Source organism: Rissa tridactyla, chromosome 8 (genome assembly GCF_028500815.1).
Source record: "Rissa tridactyla isolate bRisTri1 chromosome 8, bRisTri1.patW.cur.20221130, whole genome shotgun sequence".
Taxonomy (NCBI): domain Eukaryota; kingdom Metazoa; phylum Chordata; class Aves; order Charadriiformes; family Laridae; genus Rissa; species Rissa tridactyla.
The window spans coordinates 50590635-50618452 of NC_071473.1; the positions used below are offsets into that span (position 1 = coordinate 50590635).

General features: G+C 48.2%; 1 protein-coding gene across 4 annotated transcripts; it reads right to left on the reverse strand.

The window, feature by feature from the left end:
* Window positions 1-1057: 1057 nt before the first annotated feature.
* FYB2 (FYN binding protein 2) lies at window positions 1058-27130 on the reverse strand. Of its 4 annotated transcripts, XM_054213009.1 has the most exons (20): window positions 26945-27130; window positions 22536-23310; window positions 21190-21384; window positions 20055-20088; window positions 16490-16578; window positions 15694-15722; window positions 14405-14436; window positions 13455-13539; window positions 12939-13092; window positions 11111-11237; window positions 10968-11011; window positions 10595-10664; window positions 8511-8594; window positions 6635-6663; window positions 5797-5857; window positions 5144-5236; window positions 2739-2823; window positions 2272-2428; window positions 2089-2122; window positions 1058-1627 (listed from the first exon to the last, which is right to left on the reverse strand). In XM_054213009.1, exons 1-20 carry the CDS (start codon window positions 26951-26953, stop codon window positions 1618-1620), a joined length of 2196 nt encoding a protein of 731 aa, XP_054068984.1. In that variant the 5' UTR covers window positions 26954-27130; the 3' UTR covers window positions 1058-1617. The 4 variants fall into 4 exon arrangements, with proteins under 4 accessions (XP_054068984.1, XP_054068986.1, XP_054068983.1 ...); XM_054213008.1 differs by lacking the exons at window positions 1058-1627; window positions 2089-2122 and having other exon boundaries at window positions 2186-2428; XM_054213011.1 differs by lacking the exons at window positions 6635-6663; window positions 8511-8594; window positions 10595-10664; window positions 10968-11011; window positions 11111-11237.
* Window positions 27131-27818: the final 688 nt, after the last annotated feature.

Consider the following 27818-nt stretch of genomic DNA (forward strand, 5'->3'; position numbering starts at 1 on the left):
TAAAAAAAATGTAAAATAACTTCCTCAGGAGACAAAAATGAGCTGGCACATGTGGCTAATACAAGATTTGCCTACAGAGCTGGCAGAGCGTGTGATTAATAGACTGCAGGAGTTGTGAGCTAGTGCTGGATGGGGAGGAGGATGAGGAAGGCGGTGTCTTCTTCACAGGATCAATCCTAAACATTGTCGGGGGAAAAAAAAAAAATAAAAATCCCCCCCAAGTGAACCATCTCCTCAACTTCCAACGGGATAATTCCCCGCAAAGGCTGTAGGTGAAGGACGTCGTGCACGTCCCAGCCTGTTCTGAAGCCAAACACGCACTTGAGCTCCCCGAACTCTCCATCTCCGCTACAGAAGTCTAAATATTTGGGCTGGCAAGCCTGTAAAGCTGTGCATGCGTACAAGGGATTGTTTTATTTTTTTATTTTTTTTTTAATTGCAAGGATGGATGCAGGCCAACGCACTTAATAGTAACCACATGGTAAAATAAATAAGAATGGCTGCATAGACTTAAAACTCAACGTTCAATATTTGCTCTGTGTTTTGCTGATGTCTTCTATGCCAGCTTTGAAATGGCCGTGTGGCAAACAGCGCTTTTATTTTGCTGTGTTTTCTTAAGCCTGGAACATTTAATAATTCCTAATTAAACCATCTACATTTTTAGGCTATTTATGAGCAAACTGATACGGCCTCTTAAAAATGTGCCGGGGAGGGGCAGCAGCTCTACACTACAGTCATATTTAGGGTTTGGGTTTTTTTTCTTTTCTTCCAAAGCCATGTTAAGACTCCGCGCACGTTCTTCTGTTTTTTGAAAAGGCATCCACCGGATACACCGAGGAGAAGCCATTAGCAATTTATATTTCTCTTCCTCCATTTAGGAGCATTTTTCTTGAAATAAGCAATCATCCTCCAGGCCGGCAGCGGAGAACAGCCCAAACACAGGGGCAACTGTTGGGTAACTGCTGCTGCGAGGAGGGGGGGGTGGGAGCCAGAAGTCAGCCTTTACATATCTGGGATGCCTAAGTTAGCTTACAAAAATAAAGTAAATTTTGCCTGAATGCTTTATTTACTCTTTTTTAATGTCTTCTGGAAAGAAATGAGTCAAGCTTTCCACTATTTTATATATTTAACCCAGCAAGAGTGGCGGAACATACTTCTTATCTCAATACTTTTCATACTTCTTCTCTCAATACTTTGGTCAGGACCGAAACCAGTTCGTAATTATATGGTTTGCTTTCCAAAGAGCAAATCTTTTGGGGAGTCTTGCCATTCCAGCTCCTAAAACAGGCAGTAACGAGATGCAGCAACTAAACTGCGCAATTTTTTTCATGCAGGTGTAGAAATTTTCCAGCTATTTCAGAGCCGACCCACGAGGTACTCCAAAAAGTGAGAAATCCTGAAAATAACTAACATGCTCTAAATAATGGAGGGCGGGGGGGCGGGGGGGGAAGGAAACGTCTCTTGCACATTTAACTGTAAGCACAAAAAATAAAACTTTATTTACAATCGCATCAGCTCTCCACAATTGACCAAGGCGGACTCTCACGGATGCGGGAAGGACAGAAGAGACCTTCACCTTCAGGGATGCTCCAGGGGGGAGAGCAGCTCTCGGGGCAGTTAGTACTGTCTGTCTCAAAAAAAAAAAAAAAAAAAAAAGAAAGTTCCGCAGCAACAGGCACCTGGGCAATAAGAGGTTCGTTTCTATCAATTATGCGTGAGCATGCAAGGAAATGATATTGCAGCAAGGGACTTAAGGGTGTGTTTTGGCAAGGCGACGCACACCGAGTGGCCCACGCCTGCAGCAGATGTGAATTAATACGGCATATCTGAAGGCAAGTCAAGAATCTCCAATTTATACAAGTCATGACTGGACGGGTTTTTTTTTTTAGCTGCAGTTGGACTGGAAACCTGCATAACAGCAGAACAGCAGACGAAAACTGGAAATACTTATTTAATATTTAATACTGGCTGTTTACATTAACCTTCCCCTGCCTTCAGAAGTTTTAAGTACATTCCTCCAGATCTCAAATATCTGTACACAGGATGGAGAAGAAAATATGCATCATCATAAATAAAGTCTGAGTTTACCTGAAGTTCAAATGCTCCACTAGAACATACCCATCTGACAGAAGGGGGAAAAAAAGAAGTAAATTAGTAAACTCCTGAACAAATGAAGTCGCTATGGCTAAGCACAAAGAACGCACTGTTGCTTGCCCCTCCAAACTGGATTGAGGAGTGGCCACCCATGCCAGAGACTTTCTGCAAACTTACATCTGCCCTCCGAATTGCGGCAAATCACTGCGCTGCCCTCCGTGACATCGATAACATCCAGCTGTTCTCCAGCTGTGAGCGGGAGGTCAACTCTCCTCTTACTGGGGACCGAGCACTCGGCAGTGGCCGTGTTGATGACCTTGATCTCCTTGTCATACTGCAGAGAAGAAATAAAAAGCACAAGTTAATTCTAGACTCCTGTGAGATGTCTTTAAGGGCTGTGGGTAGGGATGGAGATAAGAGATCTCAGAATAGGTTGTGAGGCTTTGCTTGGGGCTGAAGAGGGGGAAAATAACCAGCAATGCGCCAGATGAAGATCCCAGATTAGGGGAGAAGGAGGCAGGTCAGTTGGACATCCCTCCCAGCATAGATAAGGACCAACAGCTTTCCACCATGCATCTCTTAAGCATGACACATGGCTGCTTTCCTCCTCTGACATAGTTAATTCTCTAAAGAGAGACACGTACCATAAATGTTTTTCTAAAAAACTTCTCTTCTTTCTCCATCTTCTTGCTTTTTTCTGCATCACGCTTCTTGACTTTGAAGATCTTTCTGCATTGAGAGACACACACACAACTTGAGCTCCATTTCATAGAATCATAGAATCATAGGGTTGGAAGGGACCTCTAGAGATCATCTAGTCCAACCCCCTGCCAGAGCAGGGTCACCCAGAGCAGGTGGCACAGGAACGCGTCCAGGCGGGTTCTGAATGTCTCCAGAGTTGGAGACTCCACCACCTCTCTGGGCAGCCTGTGCCAGGGCTCTGCCACCCTCACAGGAAAGAAGTTCCTCCTCATGTTCAGGTGGAACTTCCTATGCTCAAGTTTGTGCCCGTTACCTCTTGTCCTGTCCCCGGGCACCACTGGAAAGAGCCTGGCCCCATCCTCCTGACACCCACCCTTTAACTATTTATAAGTGTTGATAAGGTCCCCACTCAGCCGTCTTTTTTCCAGACTGAAAAGACCCAAATCCCTCAGCCTTTCTTCATAAGAGAGATGTTCTAGTCCCATAATCATCTTGGTAGCCCTTTGCTGCACCCTCTCCAGCAGTTCCCTGTCCTTCTTGAACCAGGGAGCCCCGAACTGGACACAGGACTCCAGGTGCAGCCTCACCAAGGCAGAGTAGAGGGGGAGGATGACCTCCCTTCACCTGCTGGCCACGCTCTTCTTGATGCACCCCCAGGATGCCATTGGCCTTCTTGGCCACGAGGGCACATTGCTGGCTCATGGTCATCCTGTTGTCCACCAGGACTCCCAGGTCTCTTTCAGCTGCGCTGCTCTCCAGCAGGTCAGCCCCCAACCTGTACTGGTGCATGGGGTTATTCCTCCCCAGGAATTTAATAATTTAAATAACCCCTGGCATCATGGGAAATGCAACCCAGAGCCTAAATCCGCTCTTGCCTGCAATGAACTCTTGGAAGAGCAAAGCACACTGTTCGCATCTCTATTTTTCATAAAACAATGAATATACAACTTGATCCTGTTGGTGAGCATAACTTGAGCCATTTTGTATCTCCATTCGGAATAACTGTATTCTCCGTAAGCAGCGTGGGAACAAACAAACTCTCTATCAAGTGTTTCAAATCAGTCGTATTTTTATAGAAGTCAACAATTCACTTTTCCCCCAGCAATTTGTCTCCTTCTGGTTTTATTTATATGCAAACACAAAGAGTCCCCAGATAACTCTCATCCTGAGTCATTTATGGAAGTGGGGCTTGGCACAGGTCTCCAGATTTTTGTTGCTTTTTTAGCACATGGAGGATAAAGTCACCCAAGCAGACATTTGTATGGCACTTTAAAGTGAAAAACAAGCTCTTATAATCAGCCTCAAGGGGAGCAATAGCCATCCATGCTGGGGCATTCCCTGCGTACGGAGATGCCACTCTTTCGGGTTTGTACATAAAATTCCAGCTGCGACTCTCGTTTTAAAACCGAGACAGGAAAAAAACAGCCAAACAAACAAAACCCACCCCCTTGCAATAAATCATTCACCCTTGGCTAACTTTTGCGCGCTTAAAATTAACAAGAGCTGAAATTAGGGACTTTTAAGCCGTGAAGAGATTCCTCCTTGGCAGTCTCGGCCTGCAGGACCTGTGATCTCTGAGAGTCCGTAAAATTATACGCACGACTCTGCGCAACACAACAAGGGGCGTGTGAGCAATGCCATGCGGGAACTCTGTGGTAAGGACCCATAAAATAGATCTCTGATTCGTTTGAAGTCTTGGGTACTGGGTCATGAAAAAGCTCATTGCAATGCACATTCTTCTACTCTAAAAGGGAAAGGAAAATTCCTACTTCCACGTGAATTTTTTGCAGCACCGGTAACAAAAAGCTTTATTCTTCCTTTTATGCACAAATGCTACAGCAAGATGCAACGGAATAAACCCAACTGGAAAAAGAAGACCCCAGAAATCAATACTTTAAAACAAGGGAAGGGGAACACACAGGCAATTACCACCTTGTGTACAGGGCTTCTAAACACAGTGCTCTTGCCAAAATAGCAACAGCTGATCCACAGAGATCAAATATTTAATTCAGGCACAATTAAAGAAGAAACGGGACTGACCAGGGCAGAAAAGCAGCCAAATATATAGCAAGTAGCATCTTTTTGTGTTGGCTACGTGGGAAGACAACTTCAGGATGAGACCCTCAGGGTATCCCCCGCTTGCATACAGCTCAGATCCAAGAGATTTTTTTGCCCTCAAGATATTTTCTGCAAAGTTTCCTGAAAGCTGAGTTCAAAGGGAAAGGACCCTGGAGCAGCAGCCAACGGAAAATGTGCACAAAATCAGGGGCGTCCCACTCCTGCAAATCATTTCAGAGACACGTACAAAGTTAGACAACATGGGAAAACATAGAATGGAAATCAAGACCTTTCCACATCATCGCTGGTTTTCCTTTGGTCCTTATCCTCTTTCGCCACCCGAAATTTTGGCATCCAGGTTTTGTACTTGTCATCCTTCTCTCTGAGAGGAGGGGAAAGAGCCACACAGAAATTCAGGATTTTCCAGCAGACTGTGCCCCCTCCCCAAACCCGTGTACCTCCAAAGTTGTGATTTCTCTCCCCGGCTTCCCCCCACACCCACCACTGAAACGCAAACACTTGCTGCGATTTATACCAGCACGCGCTGAAGCCACAATCATCTGGCAGCAAGACATTGAGACATGCTGTTCCTATTAAAAGTAATTTTTCTGACAAGGAGCTTGCCAGGACAGGGCTGATTATCGGGTCTGGGAGCTGGAGTTTTCCTTCCTTAGGAAAACTATCTGAATTTTCACGTGTTTCAGGGAGCAGCTCTCTCCTTTTCACGTCTCTTGGCACTAACTAGGTAACACTGAAGAAACATTTTGCGGGACGCTCCTTGCCAAATCAAACACACATGGGGAGGGCACCTGGACTGAATCCCGACCCAGCTCATGACCCTCGGTGGCTTGCAGTACTGCAGGCTCCCCGGGGCACAGGCTTGTGCCAAGAAGAACATCTCCTTGGCCCAAGGCCAGCCCCAGGAGAGGGCACCCTCCTCACCTTGGGTCTCTCTGCCCCGTCTCGACATCGTCGTACACCGTGTCCTCCTGGGAAACAGCCACTGTCAACCAAAACGCGGCAGAGAAAATTATTAGGAGATGTCATTCCGAGCCTGGTATTCAAAGTGACGGATTGCAGAGGAAAACTGGGGCTGCTGCTGGTTGCGCAACCCAAAGGGGCCAAGGCAATGTGAAAGGAAGATCCTCAGGACTCTGAAAACCAGTCAAAACAAAAGGCAGGAGGGTTGGGTTTGTTAGTTGTGTTTGTGGGCAGTTTTCTGTGCGGGTTTGGCCATCCAGCTCCAGGGATGGAGCAGGAGCAGCAGCAAAGCCCCAGCTTCACACTGCAGCCAGCCCGGGCAGGGTTTCCATCCTGAGGACGTGGGTTCGTCCACACCAGCACCTTCTAAAGGCTGGATTAGTGGGGACAGTTTTTGCATCCACCCCCATTTACACGAGGCATGAACGTGTCCCTCCAGCAGGCAACGATAAGCAGCAAAGTTTTACAGAGAGCTGCCAGAGCGCGGTCGACTGTTAAGCACCACCGCCAGCCTGGAAGCAGTGTCTCAGCATGGACTGCTTCACACCTTGCCTTCCTAAATATATTCAGATCTGCAAAACGAATGCTCCTCTTCAAAGAAAACCACCCAAAAACAAGCAAAAAAAACCCACCTCAAATGAAGCAAAAATGTCTACGAAGTCTTCAAAGTTACTACTGCCACATTACATGATTCTGAGAAAGGCACAATGCCTAAAGTTGTTCTTCCATCACTCAATACATTTGCTTCTTCATACACACACGCAAACCCCCAAGAGACAGGTACAGGCGTGTTGCTTACCTAAATTTGATACCGAGACGGAAAACAATCTGCGGACAGAAAGAGGCTTTTAGAAACAATTTTGCACATCAGCATCGCCCAAAAAGCCACGAGCACCGACAAACTGGCAGCACGCAGCGCTCGCAGCTGAAGCGATGGAGGCAGATCTGGGTGCCACCGTGACACCAACCAAATTTGCCAGAATTACATCCCTTGCTAAATAAGCATCTCCACGGCAGCTACCAGAGCCATGTGTTGTTCATCTCACAGGTTATGAAAGTTCTACACTGCATCCAAAGAACACTCCAAATGGGCAAAAGCACCCTCCTCCTGCCCACCCCTATGCCCCTTCCCAATAGCTAGAGGGTTGATCACAGAATGATAGGGGTTGGAAGGGACCTCTGGAGATCATCTAGTCCAACCATCCTGCCAAAACAAGTTCACTTAGAGGAACGCACAGGAACGCATCCAGGCGGGTTTTGAATGTCTCCAGAGTTGGAGACTCCACCACCTCTCTGGGCAGCCTGTGCCAGGGCTCTGCCACCCTCACAGGAAAGAAGTTCCTCCTCATGTTTAGGTGGAACTTCCTATGCTCAAGTTTGTGCCCGTTACCTCTTGTCCTATCCCCGGGCACCACTGAAAAGAGCCTGGCCCCATCCTCCTGACACCCACCCTTTAACTATTTATAAATGTTGGTAAGGTCCCCCCTCAGCCGTGTTTTTTCCAGACTGAAGAGACCCAAGTGCCTCAGCCTTTCCTCATAAGAGAGGTGTTCTAGTCCCATAATCTTCTTTGTAGCCCTTTGCTGTACCCTCTCCAGTAGTTCCCTGTCCTTCTTGAACCAGGGAGCCCAGAACTGGACACAGCACTCCAGAACTGGACACAGTACGCCAGTTGTTGGAGAGCTGGTAACTGTAGTCAGTAGTAATTCCCTCTTTGTAGTCTGCCAACATCATGGGTTCCCCAGGAATGTAAGTGTGACAATGATTGTAGGTATCTGAGATGCTTGCAGGAGCTTTAAGGGTTTTTTGCTACAAGACAATGTCATGAAACCCGGTGCCTCCTTCCCTATGATGATATTAAGCAATAATGCAGGAAGGAGCAACCAACATGGTGGAGTACCTACTGTGAAAAGGTTTTTAAGTAAAACAAACCTTCCTCGGACAAAAGAGGAAAGGGTTAACCTGGAATTGCCACAGAAATAAGAAAAAGTAGCGTTTTCCTGGCCTCAGGCACTGTGCACAGGGTGAGGCACACACTGGCAGCCACGGAGGATGCGGAGGACGGGCTCCGCAGGCAGCTACTGTGCACTTGAGGAAAAGGTAGCTTCCATGCAACCTTAACCAGGGTTTTGAATATTAAATTAAGAGTACCCGAAAGGGCACTATAGGAAGTTATACAATATCCTCTATCCTAACTTATTAGACTACAGACTCAACAGTAAACTTCTTCAGCAGATGCTGTTGCCAGCTTGACTATAAATGGTACTTGGAATAAAAAAAGCCAACCCTGAAGAGGCACATCAGAAGTCTCTGCTGAATCCTGGCCTACAGGTCTAGGCAGCAGGTGTCACATTTCTACGTTTCCTTGCGTAGCAGCATCATGCTGAGGTATCAGGAAGATTCCAAAGGCAGCAGAAAACCTATGAAAACTGGGACACCGCTGTAGGACCAACTGCTGTAGATTCCTCATGCCAGAGACTATGGAGAAGCTGCACAGATGGACTAGTGGCCACATCTGCCAGAGCAGCTCCTGATGAGTTCATAGAAGCCCTTCTGGCATAACTTTCCAGATCAAGCTGTATTCCTTACTCTTAGACGTCCTGCTCTCAACTTATTGCAAATATGAATCCTGAGGTTTGGAGGGGGAAGGGGTTGGACAACCAGCGTTCTCTTACCTGAAGTTTTCCTTGAGCTTGATATTCTTCAGCGTCAACTTCTCTATCTTAAACAAGTTTCCAAATCTCTTTTGTTTTTCTGTTCTGTCCAAAACAGAAACAGATTTTAAACTAAAGAGGCACCAGGCACTGAAGTACGTGGGAGATGCAATACTCATAGCCCCAGAGATCCTGAAGCAGGTAAAGGAAGGTCAGCAGACCTTAGACCTCAGCTCAGCAGTCGGGTTTAAGACTTAACAGCATCACGTATGGTATGATGGATTCAATGGGTCAGGCACCCACACAGCAAAAGGTGCTTAATTATGAAGTCCAACCTCAAACCTTTGCTTAGCTTCACACTTTTCGGTGTTAACTGAAGTTGTCCTTCTCTAACCCGGCAACTACGGAATGATCCAGGTATATTTGGAGTAAAAATTCCTGATGAAAGGGACAAAATTCCCCAGAAGCATGCAGTGCGCATTAAAGGAGGACATCAGGAGCATCTGTCTGTGCCGCCCTTCATCACACATTTTTTATTGTGTACGCTCTTGAGAAGGACGTTCCTCTACACACACTCCTCTCTGAAGCTTATGGGAGGTTGCAAAGATACTCAGTGATTTTCTATCTGCAAAGAACCAAGATCCTCACATGGGGGACAGGACCCATGCGCAAGTACTATTAAAAATACTTTATGTGTATCAGCATGCCTAATCCTGCACATGGGATCAATAGAAAGATTCCATAAAGACTCGTTCGGGGGTTAAGACACTGACCTCTGAACCCCGTGAATTTGGCCCCAAACCCTAGCTTTGTGAGGAAACCCAGCGAGAGGCGCTGCTCCTCCGTGAATTAGCAACAGAGTTTAATTTCTGCTGCTGTTCAGCAGCCATGTGCAGAGGGGCGCAGAAGAGGTTTGGGCACGCTTCCCGGCGGGTGCAGGACATGCGTGGTTGGTCCAGGAGATAGATGCAGATGCCAACACACCACCCACTCATTGGAGAAGCTCGTGCACATCCACCACTCAACTCCCATGGACAAGTTGCAGAGAAATGGCACTTTCACCTTTCAATAAGTGCCCGGTCACCTCTAAGGCTTCAGGTTTCCCATACTTTTCCCCCCCTCTCCAACACACGCAGGCTCTACACGCGCACATCAGCTAGACTTGAATCCAGATGCAAGCCGGTACAAGTCTCACATCCGTAAGGGAAAAGCAGATGTACAGCAACACCTTATTATTCCTCCCACACTGCTCCTTAGAAGGGAGCCACCAGATGCACTGGAAGCAGTTGTGTGCAGCATCCCCAGCCCATATGCCGTTCCCAAAGGCTGTCTCTGTTTCTTACAAAAGGATGCAGGAAACCTTTTACTGCACGAGGGTAGGGAACCACACAAAGCTAATAAGCAAAAACACGACTGACTTCCCGTTTCACCTCTTAATCCATTTGGGAAGCTCAGGCAACGTAGAAACCTGAGGCGGCAAAACTCATTGCTTTTATAACACACCCTGTGGAAGCAAATATCTTGAGAAGCTACGTAAAAAAAGAGCAGGTTGCGAGTTAGTTACAGCATGTCAGCTGCAGGCATTAGCTCACAGCCTGGGCTCCTTTCAGCTTTCCGAACTTCTGCGATCTGAAATGTGAGCGTTTTGTCCCTTTTTTTTTTTTGTGGGGACAAGGTCCCCGTTCGTGCCTTGGGCATTACCTCTTTTGGCACACACACAAAAAAAAAAAAAAAAAAAAAAAAAAGGTGCAATTTCTCAGCTACAGCCGAGCAACGCTTTTGATCAAGGGAAGGGTGGCAAGAGCGTCCTGTGTGTTTTATGCAAGCAGAGGGCTGTAAGGGGAGCGCTCCCAATGGATGGAGAGTGCCACAAGCTCTAATAGAAAGGCCTCACTGCTTAGGGGGTTAATTTTGGCAACTATTTTTTGCTCCCTAAGTGCCAGCCAAAGGGGAAAAAGGGAGGAAGAGGGGGAAGCCCACCCATACAACTTTTCTGCAGTTGCATTTAGGAAAAAAAAAAAAAGGCTTCCAGCCAGTACCTGGCATGTGAAATCAATGAAGTACGGTCAGCATTTCGAAATGCAAGCTAAGAAATTGCAACTTACTCCGGTTTTGCTGGATTATCACCCCCAATCTCAACATCTTCATATGTTTCTTCACAGCTGTTTCCTGAAACTTCAAACCAAGGCATGCAATTATCACAAACCAAGTTCAGCGGCGATGAGGTGAGGTTTGCTGGACAAATTGCACCCAGGCCATTACATTTTACTCTTACAGAGGCTTCGAGGTTGCTCAAATGAATTCCATGCTAGACACGTGTATTGCTCCCCGCTGGTTGTAATGGGAATTTAGAGCAACCGGGCCAGAAGGAGACACTAAAGATGTTGAAAGTTAAATGAAGCTATTCACATCATCTCCCAGGGACCATCCCAAATTAAAAGCAGCTCCCGCTCGAGCTTCCCCATGTGCTGCACTTACTGCTGGCTGACGCAAACTGACTTGAGGCATCTGACGCTTGGCTGCTAAAAGACAGAAATATTATATGAGGATGTGGTGCAGCGTAGTTTTTAAAAGACATTTCATAGACACGTCCATTGCAAAGAGCCCAGGTCCATGCTTACAGTCTATCTTGCATTTCCTCAACGTCATCATATATATCCTCTGGTGCCTGCAGAGACAGCCAAGTGTTTTGGTTCAAGGTTGTTCCTTCTACCTCTGACTTTGGAGCACCAACATACACATAAGGCACTGGAAACGAGAAAGGACCTTTGCTTTAGAAGCTTTTCTCAGGAACTACTCTCAGGGCAAGGACAACTGTTGAGGACAACAGTTGATGCCACAACAAATAAGAGCGTACAGACACACCTTCCATTCCAGGAGACCAGGAAAGTCTCTGCTCTGATCCACTTTGAGAAAGAAAACGCATTGAACTTTAAACCATTTTAAAGCTTTGAAATATTTTAGCTTTAAAAAAATTAAAACATCCATCAATACTCTCTGTTGTGGCAGCTCTGACCTAAATGCTCCTCACCAGAAAACATCCCAAGAGACTATTCATGGATGTTCACAGAGTGATTGAAGGGTGGGCTTAGCATGGTTGGTGGAGATGCTGAGATCCAAATAACCGGCCAGCCCATTGGGAATACACCTGTAAATCAACATCTCAGAAAGGAGACAAGGAGAGAGGGCATCCCGGAGATGTATTTCACCAAGGGCTGGAATAGACCGTGAGAGTTGCACCTCATGAGGTGTGAAAAAGATTATTCCTGGAGGACTCTGTTAAGCGGCAATATCAAATCCTTAAAACTGGTTTAAGAGAGTTGGAATAATGTAGAAATGCAGCCACACAAATAAAAGCAGATAGTGTTTCTAAATGAACACAGGTGTACCAGAACCAAATACGGTCTAGTTAATGACCAAAATTTCTGCAAAACATTCAAACCCCCATGAAGGAGAAAAGAGCAGGGGAGTTGCGGGGGCGGGGGGACCAAACAGTTCTCCGAATCAGCTTCTCTGGTGACGCAATAGCAGGAGGCTCACCATGAGCATTTAAAAAAAAAAACAACAAAACCAACAGAAATTACCTCCAGCTGTTCAAAGGTCAAGCAAACCAGCAAGATTTCTTACAAAAACAGACACCAACCCAACCAGAAAATTATTATGAAGTGATTTAAAATAAAATTAAAAAAAAAAAATAAAACAACCGAGGTCCACACCAATAACAACAACCACAGTCAATTTACACTTCCTCCTTCACACTCCTGGTCTGCCCGCAGAGCCCAACAGAGGTACTTTTCTCTCTTTCATCTTTGAAATGCTGCCCTAGCACACCAACGGCTTGCACAGGCAGGCGTAAGCCTTTGCAGAATAGACCCTGTGCCCACTTACACCTGAAGTTGCAAAATAGTGCTTACAGAGGAGACGTGCCTGGGTTTAATTGTGCACCTATCACCAGCTCTGGATGTTACCTCCGAATATCGTGACAGAAGGAGCACGAAGTCAGTAAAAGACTCACTGGAACTACTACGAAGATGGAACAAGGAGCCACCATCCATCTTAATAAGGGATGGGGGAGGCTTCAGGCTCTCATCCTGCTCACGTGTGTTTCTACCACAAGCCTCAGCCAAACCCTTTTCTGAGCCTCAATAAATTATGAGAAGCAGAGGAGATGGATTTCAGCTCTCTCGGATAAGGGCAATCTGTTAGAAAAACAAACACCTCGGTTTGAGTTATGCAGATGGTTAACCAACTTAGGAAGCTATTTGCAAAGCCAAAATAAATGCTTCAGACCAGAATACAAATGCTCATGCAACCTTTTGCCCTGGTTTAACTAAATTGGTTCAGGAGTTGTATCCAAATTTAACATTATTTCCCATATGGAAGAGACATTTGGGCAACAGATGGGCCTGAGGATTGAGGAAACACTCAACAGCGCAATGAGATACTCACAGAACTTCGCTCCGTCTTTTGCCAGCCCTTGTGGGGTAGGACGCTTCGCAGTCTGGGCACTGGTCACATCGTGCTTCACTTGTGGCACCTTCATCCCACCTCTACCACCTTCCTTGGTGTGGCTAATGGGAGATACGTATTCATTTTCACCTGTCTGAGATCAGACATTTGGTTTGGTCAATAGAGTCTTTAGAAACAGCTTTCTAATATGAGTTAACATAACTTACATATATACGTCTCTAAGAATATAAGTTATCTTTCTGTGGACTTAAAACAGTTTCACGCCCTTTTCCATCAGGGCTTTCTGGCAGACATAGGTGCTGCTTGGCAGCACCACCTGCCTTTTAGGCAGCAGCAGTTGAACATTGAGCAGGCAAAAGAGGAGGCAGAAAAACCCCAGGCCTCAAACTCCAGGACCGAGGACTCAAATTTCAATTGTTTCCCAAAGAAAGGGAGGATAGAAGGAGAAAAGACATCCTACAGTATTTATTAAAAGTAATCTCAAGGATACAGTACCTTGAAAATTTTCTTTCCTTCCTGTTTCTCTCTTTCAAGACTTGTTTTTTCCTCTTTTTCATCCTCTATTATGGCTCTTCCAGGACTGAAAATGTCAGAAATGAGAGACATCTTGGAACCGAGACGCTTTAGCAAAGTCACAGGCAGACAGATTGCTTTATGGTTGTGCCCAAATAAACAGTCATTTTCCGTCTGAACGAGGTAGATGCCAAAAAGACCACCAGTACTAAAAGTAAGGGCAAATCCAAATCTAAAGGCCACTGGTTACTTGGGGTGATGGCAATCACTCTCGGAAAAGAGACAAACTAAGATGATTGTTTTCTAGTAGCAGCAATGGAAAAGCTGGATCTATTTGCCATTGGTGGTACCTGGCGGTGAGATGTGCCTCTCACCACACTATATTGCAATTTAGGGAAGAAGATACAGCAACAGGAGGCAGAACATGATACCTTTTTTCCAGCATCACAACTTTTCCCACTGAAGAGGCCCCCTTTTATCACATGATTCTTCAACCCCCATCAAAAAAACCGGCCGTCAGCCAGTGACAGTAATTGCACACTGCAAGGAGCTTGAAAGGTGACATTTATAGGGTGAAATTCAGTGTGGACCTTGCCTTTACCACACGGCTTTGGACCTGGAACCCGGCGTCCCAGTATGAGAGTCTCACACCTCTCCCTTCTTATGCTGAAAGAGTTCAGGTTTCAGCAGGAAAAGACAATGGATTTTCTGGTGTGCCAGAGGAGAGAAGAAAATCTCCCTTCCAGATATTGCTTTAGAATGAAAATAATCTTGGAAACCATGAGTGCTGACAGAGAAGAGCATCATTGTCTACATTGTCTTGGTCATGAAATATATGAAATTTCTTTCTATTTACTGAGTGTTACAATATTCTAACCCTAACCTGGGTTAGTTGTGGGGTTAGAAGCTCGAGAGAAAGGAAAGGAAATTACCTGGATTTGGCAAAGAAAAAGGTCTTCTGTTTCTAGAATAAAGAAGAGGAAAGCCTTCAGCCACTGTGCTTTTCTCAGCAGTTGAGCTTTTATACAAGACCTCAACTGTCATCTAGTATTTAAAGAAATATTTCTTCAGAAAGCCCAGAAGCATTTTACGTTTGGAATAGTCATCAGACAAGGATATTTCCTCTACTTCGCAGGACAGGGGATACACATATTGACAAACTGTACAGGGATAATATAACAGTGCAAGGGATCAGGCCAATGCAGCTACTGGTCAGAATGAAAGCAATTACAGGTTGGAGAGCTTACAGAAGAGGAGGAAGGTTTTTTTATTAAATAAAGAATTTTCCAACCAACCATAAAATAAGACTACGGCCAAGCCAGAGAACGTCTCTGCAAATCACGCACAGATAAGTGCATTTGGAAACCTGTGCTATTTCCTGGACAATTTGGTTGCTTTGCAAGTCAGGACTTGAAAGTGGAGTTTGACATTTTCCAACGAGTCGTTTCTCCTCTTTCAGCAGAGCCGGAACTGATACCCAGTACATGATCATCCCCTGGCACGAGGCGACGTGTTCTCTCAGCCCAGCTACCCCCCAAGAGCCCGGCCGTGCAACCAAGCAGGTCTTCTCTGGGGACAGCTGTAGCAATTCCTGCCCTCTGCGATGCACTATCCTGCCTTCACTGCAGGATATCTCCACTGCCAAGGTAAACTTCCACCCCCTTTGTAGCCAGGGTAAAATGACCAGAGTCAGGTCATAGTTTGCAGCAGAGATATCCAGCAGGAGGGGATGAAAACCCATACAGCCGTGCCCACAACAGTCGCCCTCGCTTATGAGCCAAAGCTCAAAGCGTGCTGCCGTGAGAAGGAACTTGGCTCAATTTTGCTTTTATGCCTTCACAGAGGGATTACCAGCACCAGCCCCACCTTTGACAGGAAATTCCAGAACAATTCAGTGGATTTTCCCTCCAAGAATTCATGATCTTGATATCGGTGGTTGACACTTACTTGGTCTACCACCAACGTCCAGATGGTGTTATCACTTCCTTACATGATTGCAGAGGAAGTCGAGGGAATTGACTCTCTCCCCTAGTGTGTTTGGAAACCTCATTAGTCCTCATGCAATTTCTTACTTAGGTTTTGAGAGTCTTCACAGACAACACACACAAAGAAATACTCAGCAGATAAGAAATACAGATATTAAAAATTTCTAAGATAGAACGCACTATATGTATGGTACAGTCGAGCCTAGAAGATCAAAAGCAGCTGTGAGGACACTTACCTTGTACTCTTGAGGCTCTTCCTTAGGTACTAGAAAAGATATTTGTGAACAAGTATTACATTTCAGTCTGTGTTAAAGTCACTGCACTTTAAGTTGCAAAACCCGGCTTCAGCCCACATGCTCAGCGTCCAGGCACCCATTCACCATGGTACATTCACCGTGTCCTACTGGCCACGTCCTTCAATTTGCTATTGGAATGTTGGCTTACATTCAGAGGACTGCGGCATCGAGCTTGGCTGGCCACAGTTTTCATAGCCCCTGGGGCAAACCCAAAAGGGCTGTGGTGGGCTCCCCCAGGGAAGTTGCTTGGCTCCTGTTCCAATGGGAGAGAAAACCAATGCACAAGGCAGAAACTAACCTCCCCCAAAAGGGAAAACTTTAAAAAAAGTAAAAGCAGAGCAGTGGCAACTCTGATAGAGAAAATTATACTGTGAAGAAGTAGTGACGGAGATGGAAAAGTTCTGTACCCTGAAAAAACCCCCTGTTCCCAAGAAGATGCTGAGGTTTGCCTCACTACCTTATTTTCTTTCTCTTCTACATGGGTAGTGTCTCTTTAACTTTTCCCCAGCGCAATTTTACACTGAGCACCATCTCACCACCAACATGCTGGTTCTTTTTTGTCCGTGCCTCATTCTGCGACAGTGCCCAGAGGGACAATAGAGGCAGTCATCTTTGGTCACCCCTACCAATGTGCAGCTGCTTTTTTTCAGCTTGGAGAAACTACATTATTTCCTTTTTTAAAGGCTCTGTCCCAGATAGCGTGTAATTCGCCTCGCAACCTCGCCTTGCGAAGTACCTTCAATGACACACAAGGTTGTGGCGTCCCCAGACTGATTCAGGTACATCGGGGTTTCTTCATCATTATGCTGCTCTTCAAGTTGAGCACTGAGAAGATGAGAGAAAAGAGACAAGTGATTTTTTTTTTTCTCGTCCTTTTAGAAGTCTGAAAAAGAAAAAAAATTCATCTTAAGGACAAGGAATTCGAGTGCTTTGATACTGAGCCTACAAGAAAGCCGAGCCTCCCCCCGACTCCACACCCCCACTGCTTTTCCTTTGGGAGGACCGGCAGCATTTATAGGGCTTGTGGCACATCAGCAGACTTCATACTGGGATTATGGGCTTCTGCCTACAGCGATCCCTCAAGCAGACACAGAACAAAAGGTCCAAGGAAATCGGAGCGCAGCATTTTTCAAACCTACCACCGCGACTTAAAAATTAATGACAACCCCGTTGCACCGTTTGGCATGCTGGTTCTCGCTTCAGGAAACAGGAAGGGGAAAATACAAACATCAGAGGGCACGTATAAAGGTCCTGCTCCTGAGCTTTATCAAGGGACGCACTGCACGCTGACACGGCAAGTGGCACTTGCCATCCACGGGGGGGACACGAGGTGTCCCAGCCACAGCACCGCACAGCCTCGAGCATTGGGCTTCCCAGCCCCGTCCCCATCTCCTCATTCTCCTTTTTTCTTTTCCTCCTCCGGCAAGTCAAATCAGATTTGTTTGGGAATGGGTGCAGAGAGAAATCCAAGCTTTCCCAGAGCTCCCAGGCAAAGCCCCCAGGCTTCCCCTCCGCCCACGGCAGCCGAGGTTTCGGCAGCTCGGGAGCGTACTGGGAAGCGGCAAATGCACAAGACGCAGCTTGCAAGACCTGCGGGGGACAGGCTAGGGTGGTGAAAGAGCCTCGGGAAGAGTTATAGTGAGAACCTCCATCTTTTAACAGTAAGCCTATAAAAAAAACCTCAGGGAGGGTTTGGTCTTCCTTGAATCACCCTGCCGTCACAACGCAGCATCAACACAGTAAGGACTAAGTAGCTGTTGCAAACCAGAACAAGAGGAACAAGGACCTCAAGGTGCATTTTAACAGTAGAGAAATCAGAGTAAGAAAGGACACCTGAAGTCGAGCAGAAGCTTGTGTTCATGCCGAAAGCTGCCCCCCTGCTCTCCCTTGCAGCCCCCCAGTACTGGGAGCAGTGCCTGCCAGCTTGCTGGTCCCACAGCATGTTTTCGACACGTAGGTCCCGCTCACGGGGACACACATATACATAGTGCATTAATACCGCAAGCAGGTATTTTGTCCCCACGTGCCATCGCTTAACGAAGAGGAGACCAGGAAAACCCCTACCCTTCACTTCCCCAGCCCAACCCTGGGGATAAAACCCGGGAGAAAACAACATCCCGAGAGCTTGGCTGGACACCAGACAGCCCTTTATATAGACCCCAGTGCTACACCCGTCCTGAAATACAGCTGGGTTGATGGACCCTTGACTAGCACCAGTGAAGGCAGAGTGTTTATCCCCGAACAAGGAACCAGAGCTCAAGATTAGCTGGCACAAAAAACTACGTCAGCGTCTCTACGAGACCGGGCTTCATTAGAGGTGAGGCTCCCTGGGCTTCAGGGAGGCGAATTTCTGCCCCCAAACCCCCGCGATTTTGCTTTCGTTCTGGAGTTCGTTTCACTCATTTCCCCAGTTATCACACGGTTAATATTTAACAAGTGACCTATTGTAGAGACCACACCACAAGTATTAGAGGAAGATAGCTAATCTTGCTACAATATATTACCAGGACAGCTTCCTTGTGGTGCGTGACAGCCTTGGAGCCGGTTATTTTTTGACCAGTTCTCTTCTGACAAGTACAGGTTAAAAGTTAAACAAAACACGAGCCAAGGCTGGCAGGAACACCTCATGATGTGAAAAGCACAACTCGCTGTGTCGTTAGCCGCGAGAGTTCATTGTGTGGGCACAGAAAGTATTTTAAGAATTCACCTCTTTTTGCTCTGGTTCAGCCATTGTTTCCTATTTTCCTAGCTGCGTATTCCCACATCTAAGACAAAACAACGCACACGAATATCTTTTTCTCCACTTTTGCTGTTCCTGTGGCACGGAGCCAGGACCACTACACGACCCACTCAGGGCAAGCCAGAGACGTACCAGAAAAAGCTGGGATCCCCTTGTATGCAAAACCAATTCTGTCTGCAAGATTTTTAGGCCGGTTCAGACGCTTCTGGAATCAGAAGCTGAACCGGCTGGCTCACGTCCTCTGGAGACCGAGTGTGGACCACCGCTCAATAAAAATCTCAGCATCTGGAGACAGCTGAAAGTCCTGGGGATGGGGAGGGAGGGCAGTGGCTGCACAAACACGCAGGAGGGCAAGTTCCTCTGCTGCTGGCAAAAAAACCCCCAACCCTCAGCACCTGCCAGTTACGTCAGGGCTTTGTTTCAGCAACAGTTCTCAAAAGCACCTCTTTCCTAAAAACACTGAGCTTAAGTGCATGGCAAACAGGAAGGGAAAACGTGCAGTGGGTGGGTGCAAGCAAAGCACTGGCAGTGTTTCCCTCCAACCAGCTGAACCAGACCTAACGAACACAGCAGGGCTCTCCACGCTGCTGAAAGAGCTTGGAGGAGAAAATAGGGAGGAAGCTTTCTACTTTAGGAGAAGGTCATCCCAGCCGGCTTTGAGCTTGCCACGTAGGTTCGCGCTACCCCCAGAGCTGCAGCAAATCACTGCCTACGGGAGTGGGATGTTCCCTCCAGGCTGCACGGGGATCATAGAATGGTTCGGGTTGGAAGAGACCTTAAAGATCATCTAGTTCCACCCCCCTGCCCTGGGCAGGGACACCTCCCACCAGACCAGGCTGCTCACAGCCCCGTCCACCCTGGCCTTGAACCCCTCCAGGGATGGGGCAACCACAGCTTCTCTGGGCAACCTGGGCCAGGGGCTCACCACCCTCAGAGTGAAAAATTTCTTCCTAATATCTAATCTAAATCTCCCCTCTTCCAGTTTAAAACTGTTAACCCTCTTCTTATCACTACCGTCCCTGATAAGGAGTCCCTCCCCAGCTTTCCTGTAGCCCCCTTTAGGGACTGGAAGGGGCTCTAAGGTCTCCCTGGAGCCTTCTCTTCTCCAGACTGAACAACCCCAGCTTTCTCTCAGCCTGTCTTCATAGCAGAGGTGCTCCAGCCCTCGGATCATCTTTGTGGCCCTCCGCTGGACTTGCTCCAACAGGTCCATGTCCTTCTTATGTTGGGGGACCCAGAGCTGGACACAGTACTCCAGGTGGGGTCTCACCAGAGCGGAGCAGAGGGGCAGAATCACCTCCCTCGACCTGCTGGTCACCCTTCTTTCAATATGGCCCAGGATGCGGTTGGTTTTCTGGGCTGCGAGCGCACATTGGAGGCTCGTGTTGAGCTTCTCATCTGCCAACACCCCCAAGTCCTTCTCTTGAGGGCTGCTCTCAATCCATTCTCTGCCCAGCCTATATTTGTGCTTGGGATTGCCCAAGCTTGGGATGCCCCAGCATCACGGGATGGGGGTGCTCCCGTCACCTACGAGCCACACGTTGCCTCACTACGAACTCACCTTTCAGGAGTCAAGTAATCCTCTTCATCAGCAGCTGCACACAAAGACACAGAGGATTAGCCTTTGAAGGCAAGACCACTCTCCTACAGAACACGGGCTGCAGCGACGGGGAGGTGTGACGGGGAGGGCCCTCGCTCGAGGCAGCACACCACACACAAAGGCAGGCGTGAAATAAGATTGCCAGCAGAAACTAGGGATGTGGCTATGTTAATACGTCATTATTTCGTGTTTCCAGGCAACAACCTCAGGCTTTCTAGAGATCAATAATTGAGCAATATTTAGAGAGCATGGAGACAATGACATATAAATCTAACTAGTTTCCTTAATCAAATTAATATAGTTAGAAAAGGCAAATAGGTTAGAAAAGAGTTTCAGTGAAAGCCTCTCTCTTATTCTTATCAAGGCCAGGGCAGACCGATAAGCACTGGCACAGTAAAGCCAAAGAGAGTTTAGCCGAGCCCTTCCTAGAAAAGCAGCTCCCTTTGAATTCAGCAAAAGTTCTGCCTAAAGATCTGGCTATAATTAAGCCTGTATCTATAAAGAAAAACTATTTAGCAGCTTAATAAGCGGTCCAGAATATTCCATTATGCAACATCAATAGGATTTTATTATGGGAAACTGAACTTTTGCATTTCTTGATGTTGGAACATTTAACGACGTTGCCCTCTGTTGTATTCAAAACAGAAGGGGGGGATTAGCAGACCAGTTTCTACCGATTTTATTGTGCCTTCCCACAGTTGTGAGCCGCAGAGTCAAGGCATTTCCCATTGAAGCGGAGCGATAAAGATCGGCTCGGCGCAGATGCAGCTGCTGTTGCTTTACAGCCAGCTGTAAAGGGCTCACAACGCGCTGCAGTCGGGAAGAAAGTGGGTTTCTGCATGGGGGATGACGTCCAGCCTGGAAAAGCAGATCCCTTTTCCAGAGTAAGAGCAAAAAAAAATAATAAAAAAAAAATCAGATCAGCCTCACTGAAACTGTTGGGCTCTTTTTCATGTTTGAGGAAGATGTTAGAAACAAGTAACAGCGTCTTATTTCCACGTGCTTGGAATGGGGGCTTTATAGATATCAATAAACGGCGAATTAGTATTCATTTTCTGCAGAACAGATTTGGGGAGAAAGACTAGAAATCTCTTACTTGTTTCATTTCCTCTGTGGACCGAAGGCGCGGAGCTTCGGAAAGCGCTGAGATCAAACTTCGGGGGTCTTGCCGGCTTCCCGGGGGCTGGACCCAGGGATTCGGCTGAAGGGAGAGCTTTAACTCTTGGCCACTTGCTCCCGGGGCTGTCAAACCATTTTCCTGCTCGGGGCTGGCAGAAGGGAGGCTCCGGTTCTGCTCCGGAGAAGCACAAGGACAGGCAGCAATTAGCCCTCCTTTAAGCAAAAAATCTGTGCAGGACCATTAGTTGTTATACAGACATTTCTAACCAGCCCTGCTCCCTCCCAGTTTCAGCGTCCCCGTCACACAGTGGGGCTCTTGCCATGTTAGAATGGCAAAGTAAATGGAAATGTCCGTTTTTGCAGATTTTTACAAAGTGAACCATGTTGGGGCCTCAGCTCTCGACAGCTCCCTTCCTCTGGATTATAAAATACCAGCTTAATTTTCTGTACCGATAACAGTTTAATCTGCCAGGGTTTAGAGGTGTAGCTGTTTTCCACACACAGCCTGAGCGAGGTGGCTTTCCAGAGTAAACAAAGACTTAATCTTTTCAGTGCCCCGTCACTCGGCGTGACGTCAGCAAGGAGAACTTCGCGGCATCCCAGTTTCCTAGCACCGGTTTCTGGAAGAAATATTGCAAGGAGAATGTGCTCTCCGAGCTCAAACATGACCTTTCTCAAAGCTGGGAGGGAGCGGAGCTCACGTTTACGCCATTTTAATTTGAACTAAGCTGTCTTTGCAAAAAAGCCAAGCCTTTATATGTCTGTGTGAAAACATAATAGCAGGTTATAGCCACATTTACAAGGCCAAAGCAGGCCAAAACTGAAGATACTCCCCTACCCTCACTCCATCCTACTCTAAAAATGTGGACAATTTCTTACTGAATCATAGAATGGTTGGGGTTGGAAGGGACCACAAAGATCATCTAGTTCCACCCCCCTGCCCTGGGCAGGGACACCTCCCACCAGACCAGGTTGCTCAAAGCCCCGTCCAACCTGGCCTTGAGCCCCTCCAGGGATGGGGCATCCACAGCTTCTCTGGGCAACCTGGGCCAGGGACCCACCACCCTCACCGTGAGTTTTAAAAAATTTGGTGGAGATGGGGAGCCCTCACCTTCCCCAAGCTCAGCAGCAGTTTGAGACCCATTTTTTATCTACAGGACCTCCAGGGACGGAAGGGAGCGCTCCAATGGGCCAGTTTCACCTCTTGTTTAAGGGTCCCAACTCACAGCAGCTTCTCTCTTCAGCTGCTGTACCCTGCACTTTCAGAGCGCCTATACACACACGTGCTCGTATGCTCACTGTCAAGAGTACAGCCTACTATACCTTTCTGGTGCTGAGGTTGCTTTCCTGGTGCAGGATAACCCGCCTGGCAGAACGCAGTTGCCACCGCGCTCTCAGCAGCAGCTCCATCAGAGCCCCTGTGTCCTCTGGGAGCCTGGGGAAGAGCCGTCCCGCTGCCACGCAGAGCGTCCTTCTTCTGGGCAGGCAAGTCCAGCATGGGCTTGCTTCCAGAGGGTCGCGTCCTGCTGCCACCCGATGCAGCCGGAGCACTCACTGCCCTCTGCTCCGGGCAAGGGTGCACGTATAAGTTTGTTGCCCGTTGGGTTGGGAGCATGACATTTGCTTTCTCGCCGCAGGATAAAGCATTTTCCCAGATCTTCAGGGCACGGTGGAAAGAATTCGGGAGCGAAGGGTCCTCTGGAGCTGTTTGGGCTGGTCCTTGCCAATCAATGCAAGAGGATGGCAGAGGCTTCTCCGGACCTTTCTCAGGAGAACTCAGTCCTTTCTCCAAGACGTTGCCTTTGTGGTCTTCGTTGTGCCCCGTCGGCTCCATGTAACCCAGCTTGGCTCGAGGCCATGCCAAGGGGTTGCACTGGGTGAGCGCAGAGGGTTGGGAAGCAGGTTGGGCAGGTTCATGCTTAGGTTTTATCACTTCTCTCTTACTCAGAGGCAGAGGGCTGGACACGGCGTTACCTCCAGAGCCCGGCTTGGGTGGGATCTCAGTGGGAGGCTTCCTGCGCGGCTGCACCAGCTTGTGGGCCAAGTTGGAGTCATTTTGAAATTTTGCTCGTAGGGCTCTGATATTAGTCACACCTTCCTGGGAGGGGGAAGAGAGGAGAACACAAAACATCTGCTTTCAGAGGTGGCCACAGGCAATTTATACCATCATGATCCTTTCAGAGAGAAAGAGGCCACAGACTCCACCCTGGTCACCAAGGATATGCAGAGCCTGGTGAAACTTTTGAAGCAGGTGAGCAGAATTAACTCATTCAAAGGATCCGCCAAAGGGTCACAAATCACTCCCGATAAAGGCAATAGAGCAGAGATAAGGGGAAAACACAGGAGCAGAGCACGGCAACGCAACCAAGCAGAGCCAGCGGGAACGGCAGAGAGGGCTCCCGCTCCCCAACATCACCCAGTGCTGGAGAATCTCCTTCGAGACACCCAGGCAAACACTAAAATGAACATTAGAGCTTCCCAGCAGAGGTGCTGCGATACCGCTTGTGCACCTGCCGGGCAAGAAAGCTGCACTTCATTTTCAGTACACAAGTACCAGCCAGAGGAGAGGGCGATGCTGCTCCAGAGATCCCCAGTCCATTCCCTGCCTCCTCTAGAAAATTCCACCATGGGAAGAGAAGCACCAAACATCCCCCTTGGTGGGCTCCAAATGACCCCTGGGACAAAACCTTCTTCCTCCACCATGTTGGTTCAGCTCAGGGTCCCCGTGGCTCTTTGGATGCTTCTCCCCTTGCTGTTGTTCCCACCCCACGAAGCAGAGGACACACAAATCAAACACGCAGGACGCAAGGACAGCAAGAGCATCTCCCAGTCCATGTGATGAATACAGGCTAAGATACTCAATTCCTCTCCGGTACATTTACCAGACCCCAGGTTATATACGGTTTTGAACAAAGAGAGCTAATCAGCGACGGCACAGTTTAAAACTCCATTTAAAGAACGTTTTGTTTCGGGCCTTTGTCCCCAGGAATCTCACCGTCCCGTGCTGGAGAAAGAGGACCACAGTTTTTGCCTGCAGCGTTGTGGCTTCAATTCAGCCCTGAACTGAACTAGGGAGGAGAAAATATGAAGAAAAATTTACGAGCTACTTAAGTCCTTGAACTGCTCTATAAGTTTTTATATGCCATGATTACATTAGGTGCACTACTCTGGCAGCTTAGCTCGGTGCGGAGAACTGTAAGGCTTCACGAGAACATGTCTAATGAGGAAATTGGAAAAAATTATCTAGGACAGAACTTCGTTATTCTGAAAAAAGCCCCAGCCTTAAGTGTTAAGGCAGAACAGATGAATAGCATACTGAGGTTTTATTGCATTTAATTGCACGATTTATTAAACACTGACAATTTCTCTTGAATAACCCCTTTCACTGACTTTATTACTTTCACAGGGTAGCGCATGATGTAAAGAAACAACCCTTGGGGGAGAGGCCTGAATTGCTCCAATTATATTTCATATTAGTGGTCAGCAGCGCGATGCCGGGTAAGCTGCCCAGACAGCCTAATCCAGCGGCGAGCCGATGGGAACGGGAGTTTTTGGAGGCATACGGAGGATGAATCAGATTTTGGAACAAAAAAATAATAATCTCACGTGTACCCGACCCCTCCAGCGATGCCAGACAGGAAATAAAGCAGCGAGGTGCCCTAATGCAATCGCTCCGAGTTTTCGCACGTGCCGCCGCCGCAGTTGAAGAGTTCAATGCTGTTTGCCTCTCCCTACTGATTTCCTTTGCCGTAGTGCGTGGTCCCTCGTCCGCGCCCTCGGAAACGAAGAAAATAGAAAAGAAAAAGCACCTGCATGGCTCAACGTGCCACAGGCGAGGCGGACTCCCGCGAAACAGGAGTTGGGGTCAGGCCACTCCCTGGCACCGGCTGTGACAGAAACGGCTGTGACAGTCACCAGCTTGGCACTACCTTTAATTAAAGAAGGATGGATACGAGCCTCCCTTTTTCCCACCCCCCTCGAGTTGTTATTCCTCTCGCCTTGAAATGGCAGCTTCAAATGATTTGCCTAATTAACGGAAAGGTTATCTCGTTGCTATCTGCACTCTCGCTGTGCAGATAGAACGCAGTTTCCCTCAGTTTGCAGCCCGCTGGTATATCGGTACCGATGTCACGAGCAGACCTGGTGTGGGAGGGACACATGGCCCTGATGCAATTTTCCCCCACCGCTTCCTTGCAGAGGGCTGAGGTGCAATGAGTTCTCCCGGCCTCTGCGGGGATGATTTTCCGTCAGAGTCACAGAATCACAGAATGGTGGGGGTTGGAAGGGACCTCTGGAGATCACCTAGTCCAACCCCCTGCCAGAGCAGGGTCACCCAGAGCAGGTGGCACAGGAACGCGTCCAGGCGGGTTCTGAATGTCTCCAGAGTTGGAGACTCCACCACCTCTCTGGGCAGCCTGTGCCAGGGCTCTGCCACCCTCACAGCAAAGAAGTTCCTCCTCATGTTTAGGTGGAACTTCCTATGTTTGTCGGGACTGTTTCAAGCCACAGACCCATCCGATCGAGTCTCCAGCTCCCCGAGACTCCAGCACCTTAAGCCAGCTCAGGGAGATGCTCAGCCTAAACACGGTGCCTGGTGGGTCGCAGGCATGTGGGACACACACGAAGTCCCAGTGCCCCACCAGCCCAGGGAGGCTTCAGCGCAGCTCCCCTGTAAATTAGACCAGTTGACAAGTGGGGAGAATACACTAATAAATTTAAAGGACTGCCAAAAGCTCCCAATGTGCATTACAGCTACATCTGGCCAAATAATTCACTCTGAATAACAATAATACATTTGGCAAAAGCCCATGCAAGATGAGAGAGGGAGAAAAATAAAAAGGAAACAAACTTCCACTGGCCGGAAAGCTATGAGCATTACAAAGTCAGGGGACAGCTAAGTTTTCCATATTTTCTTCCTATAAATAAAATGTTCTTCTAACATTAATATCATTCTAGGAAGCAGGATAAAGCCCAGCTTAAGCCTATGATAAGGACACCTTTTAGAAAGAGCAGCAGCTGGAGGTTTGTGCCGGTACCAAAGATTAACCAAACTGAATTCCCATTAGTTTTCTCCATTTGCTTTTCTAAAACGCGTCGACGCCGGGAGAGAAAAAGCCCACTCAAGATGTGACACGCAGGCCAGCCAGCACTGCGCGTTCCCCTCCTGAAATTTTTCTGGTTTCATCCGTTCTTTTATCTGGATTTCCGAGGGTGCTCCCGTGGGTAAATCTTTAATCAGCGCTGCCCTCTGCCCCGCAGCGGGGCGGCTGGAGCCGAGCCCAGGCACCCCGGGCACGCCGACGAGAGCACGCCGCAGATACCGGCTACTCATTAACCCGCTGGCTTCTCCCGGAAAAAAATAAAAATAAAATAAAAAAAGTCCACCTCTACTTCTTGTTAAATTAAGAGTCAGCAACCGCAGCTCATCTCAGAGCGAGGTGGGGGGGGGGAGAAGAAACCAGGCAGCGGGAGCCCCTCAAGCCCTCTTTTGGGGCAGAAAAGCTGTCCCTTTGGGGTCCCCACGCAGAGCAAACGCGGCATCGAGAGCGCACACCTCACCCCGGCACTTTGGGCAGATAACAGCCCCAAAGCTACGAATCAGCAGCAGAAAATCAAGCAGCAAATCTTTCAGCGGGGGCCGGGAGGTGGGGGGGGGGGGCAGAGGAGATGGAGGAGACCAAGCAGCCCGTCGCTGGGGTGAGGGTGGGAAGGAGCGGTGCCCCAGCAGTTACCACGTCCATCCCTTCGCCTCTTCGTGCCGGCTCCAGCGGTTCAGCCCGGTGGCATGTTTCCCTGCTTCCCGTTCCGTGACTCGTCCCAGCCGCTGCCGCCGCAGCACCCGGCGAGGCGGGGCGAGCCCAAAAACGCACCTGGGCCAAGGCGTGGGTCTGCCCCGGGGCGGGGAGAGCCTCACCCGGGCTGAGCCGAGCCGGGCGAAGCACAACCCTGCCTGGCCACGCTCCCTTGACCCCACTCACGGGTTCCCCAAACCAGGAACGTCGAGACCGCGGCAGGCTTTGGATGGGCTGAGAAAGGGAAGAATCAGGTTTGGTTTGCTTTTTGAGGGAAGGAAGGGCACTTCTCCGTGGCATGGGTGCCCCTATAGCACCCGCGTCCATATGGTGTCCAGTTCTCAGGTCCCTTCTCACACCTGGGGCAAGCGAAGCTGAGGAGACCAGAGGAGTCCCACCATGCCCAGCAACAATCCTTACCCCCACCTCTTTGTAGGTCTCCCCATGGGTGACACCCATCGTACTGCAGCAGCTCAGCCTGCACCAGGCTCTTCCCCAAGCCGAAGCCAGAGACCTCGGAGTGATTAAAACAGACATTTCCCTGGAGGAACCAAGTGTTTCCTTCATCTCTGGAGAGCAGAAACAAAAACAGAAACAGCAAAACCAGGCATCCTCGCTGATGCCCACACATATTCCCTGGCAATGCAACTCTTTCCATGGTGAGCTGTTTCTCAGAGTCCTAAGGACAGACCAGTTAAATTAGAGCAAACAAGACTTTTCCCATCACTGGGTATCTCTGCCCTGGAGAACAGCCTGAAAGAATCTGTCCAAACATCGAGCCCATGTTGTTACGGAGCACATCTCCCAGGAAAAC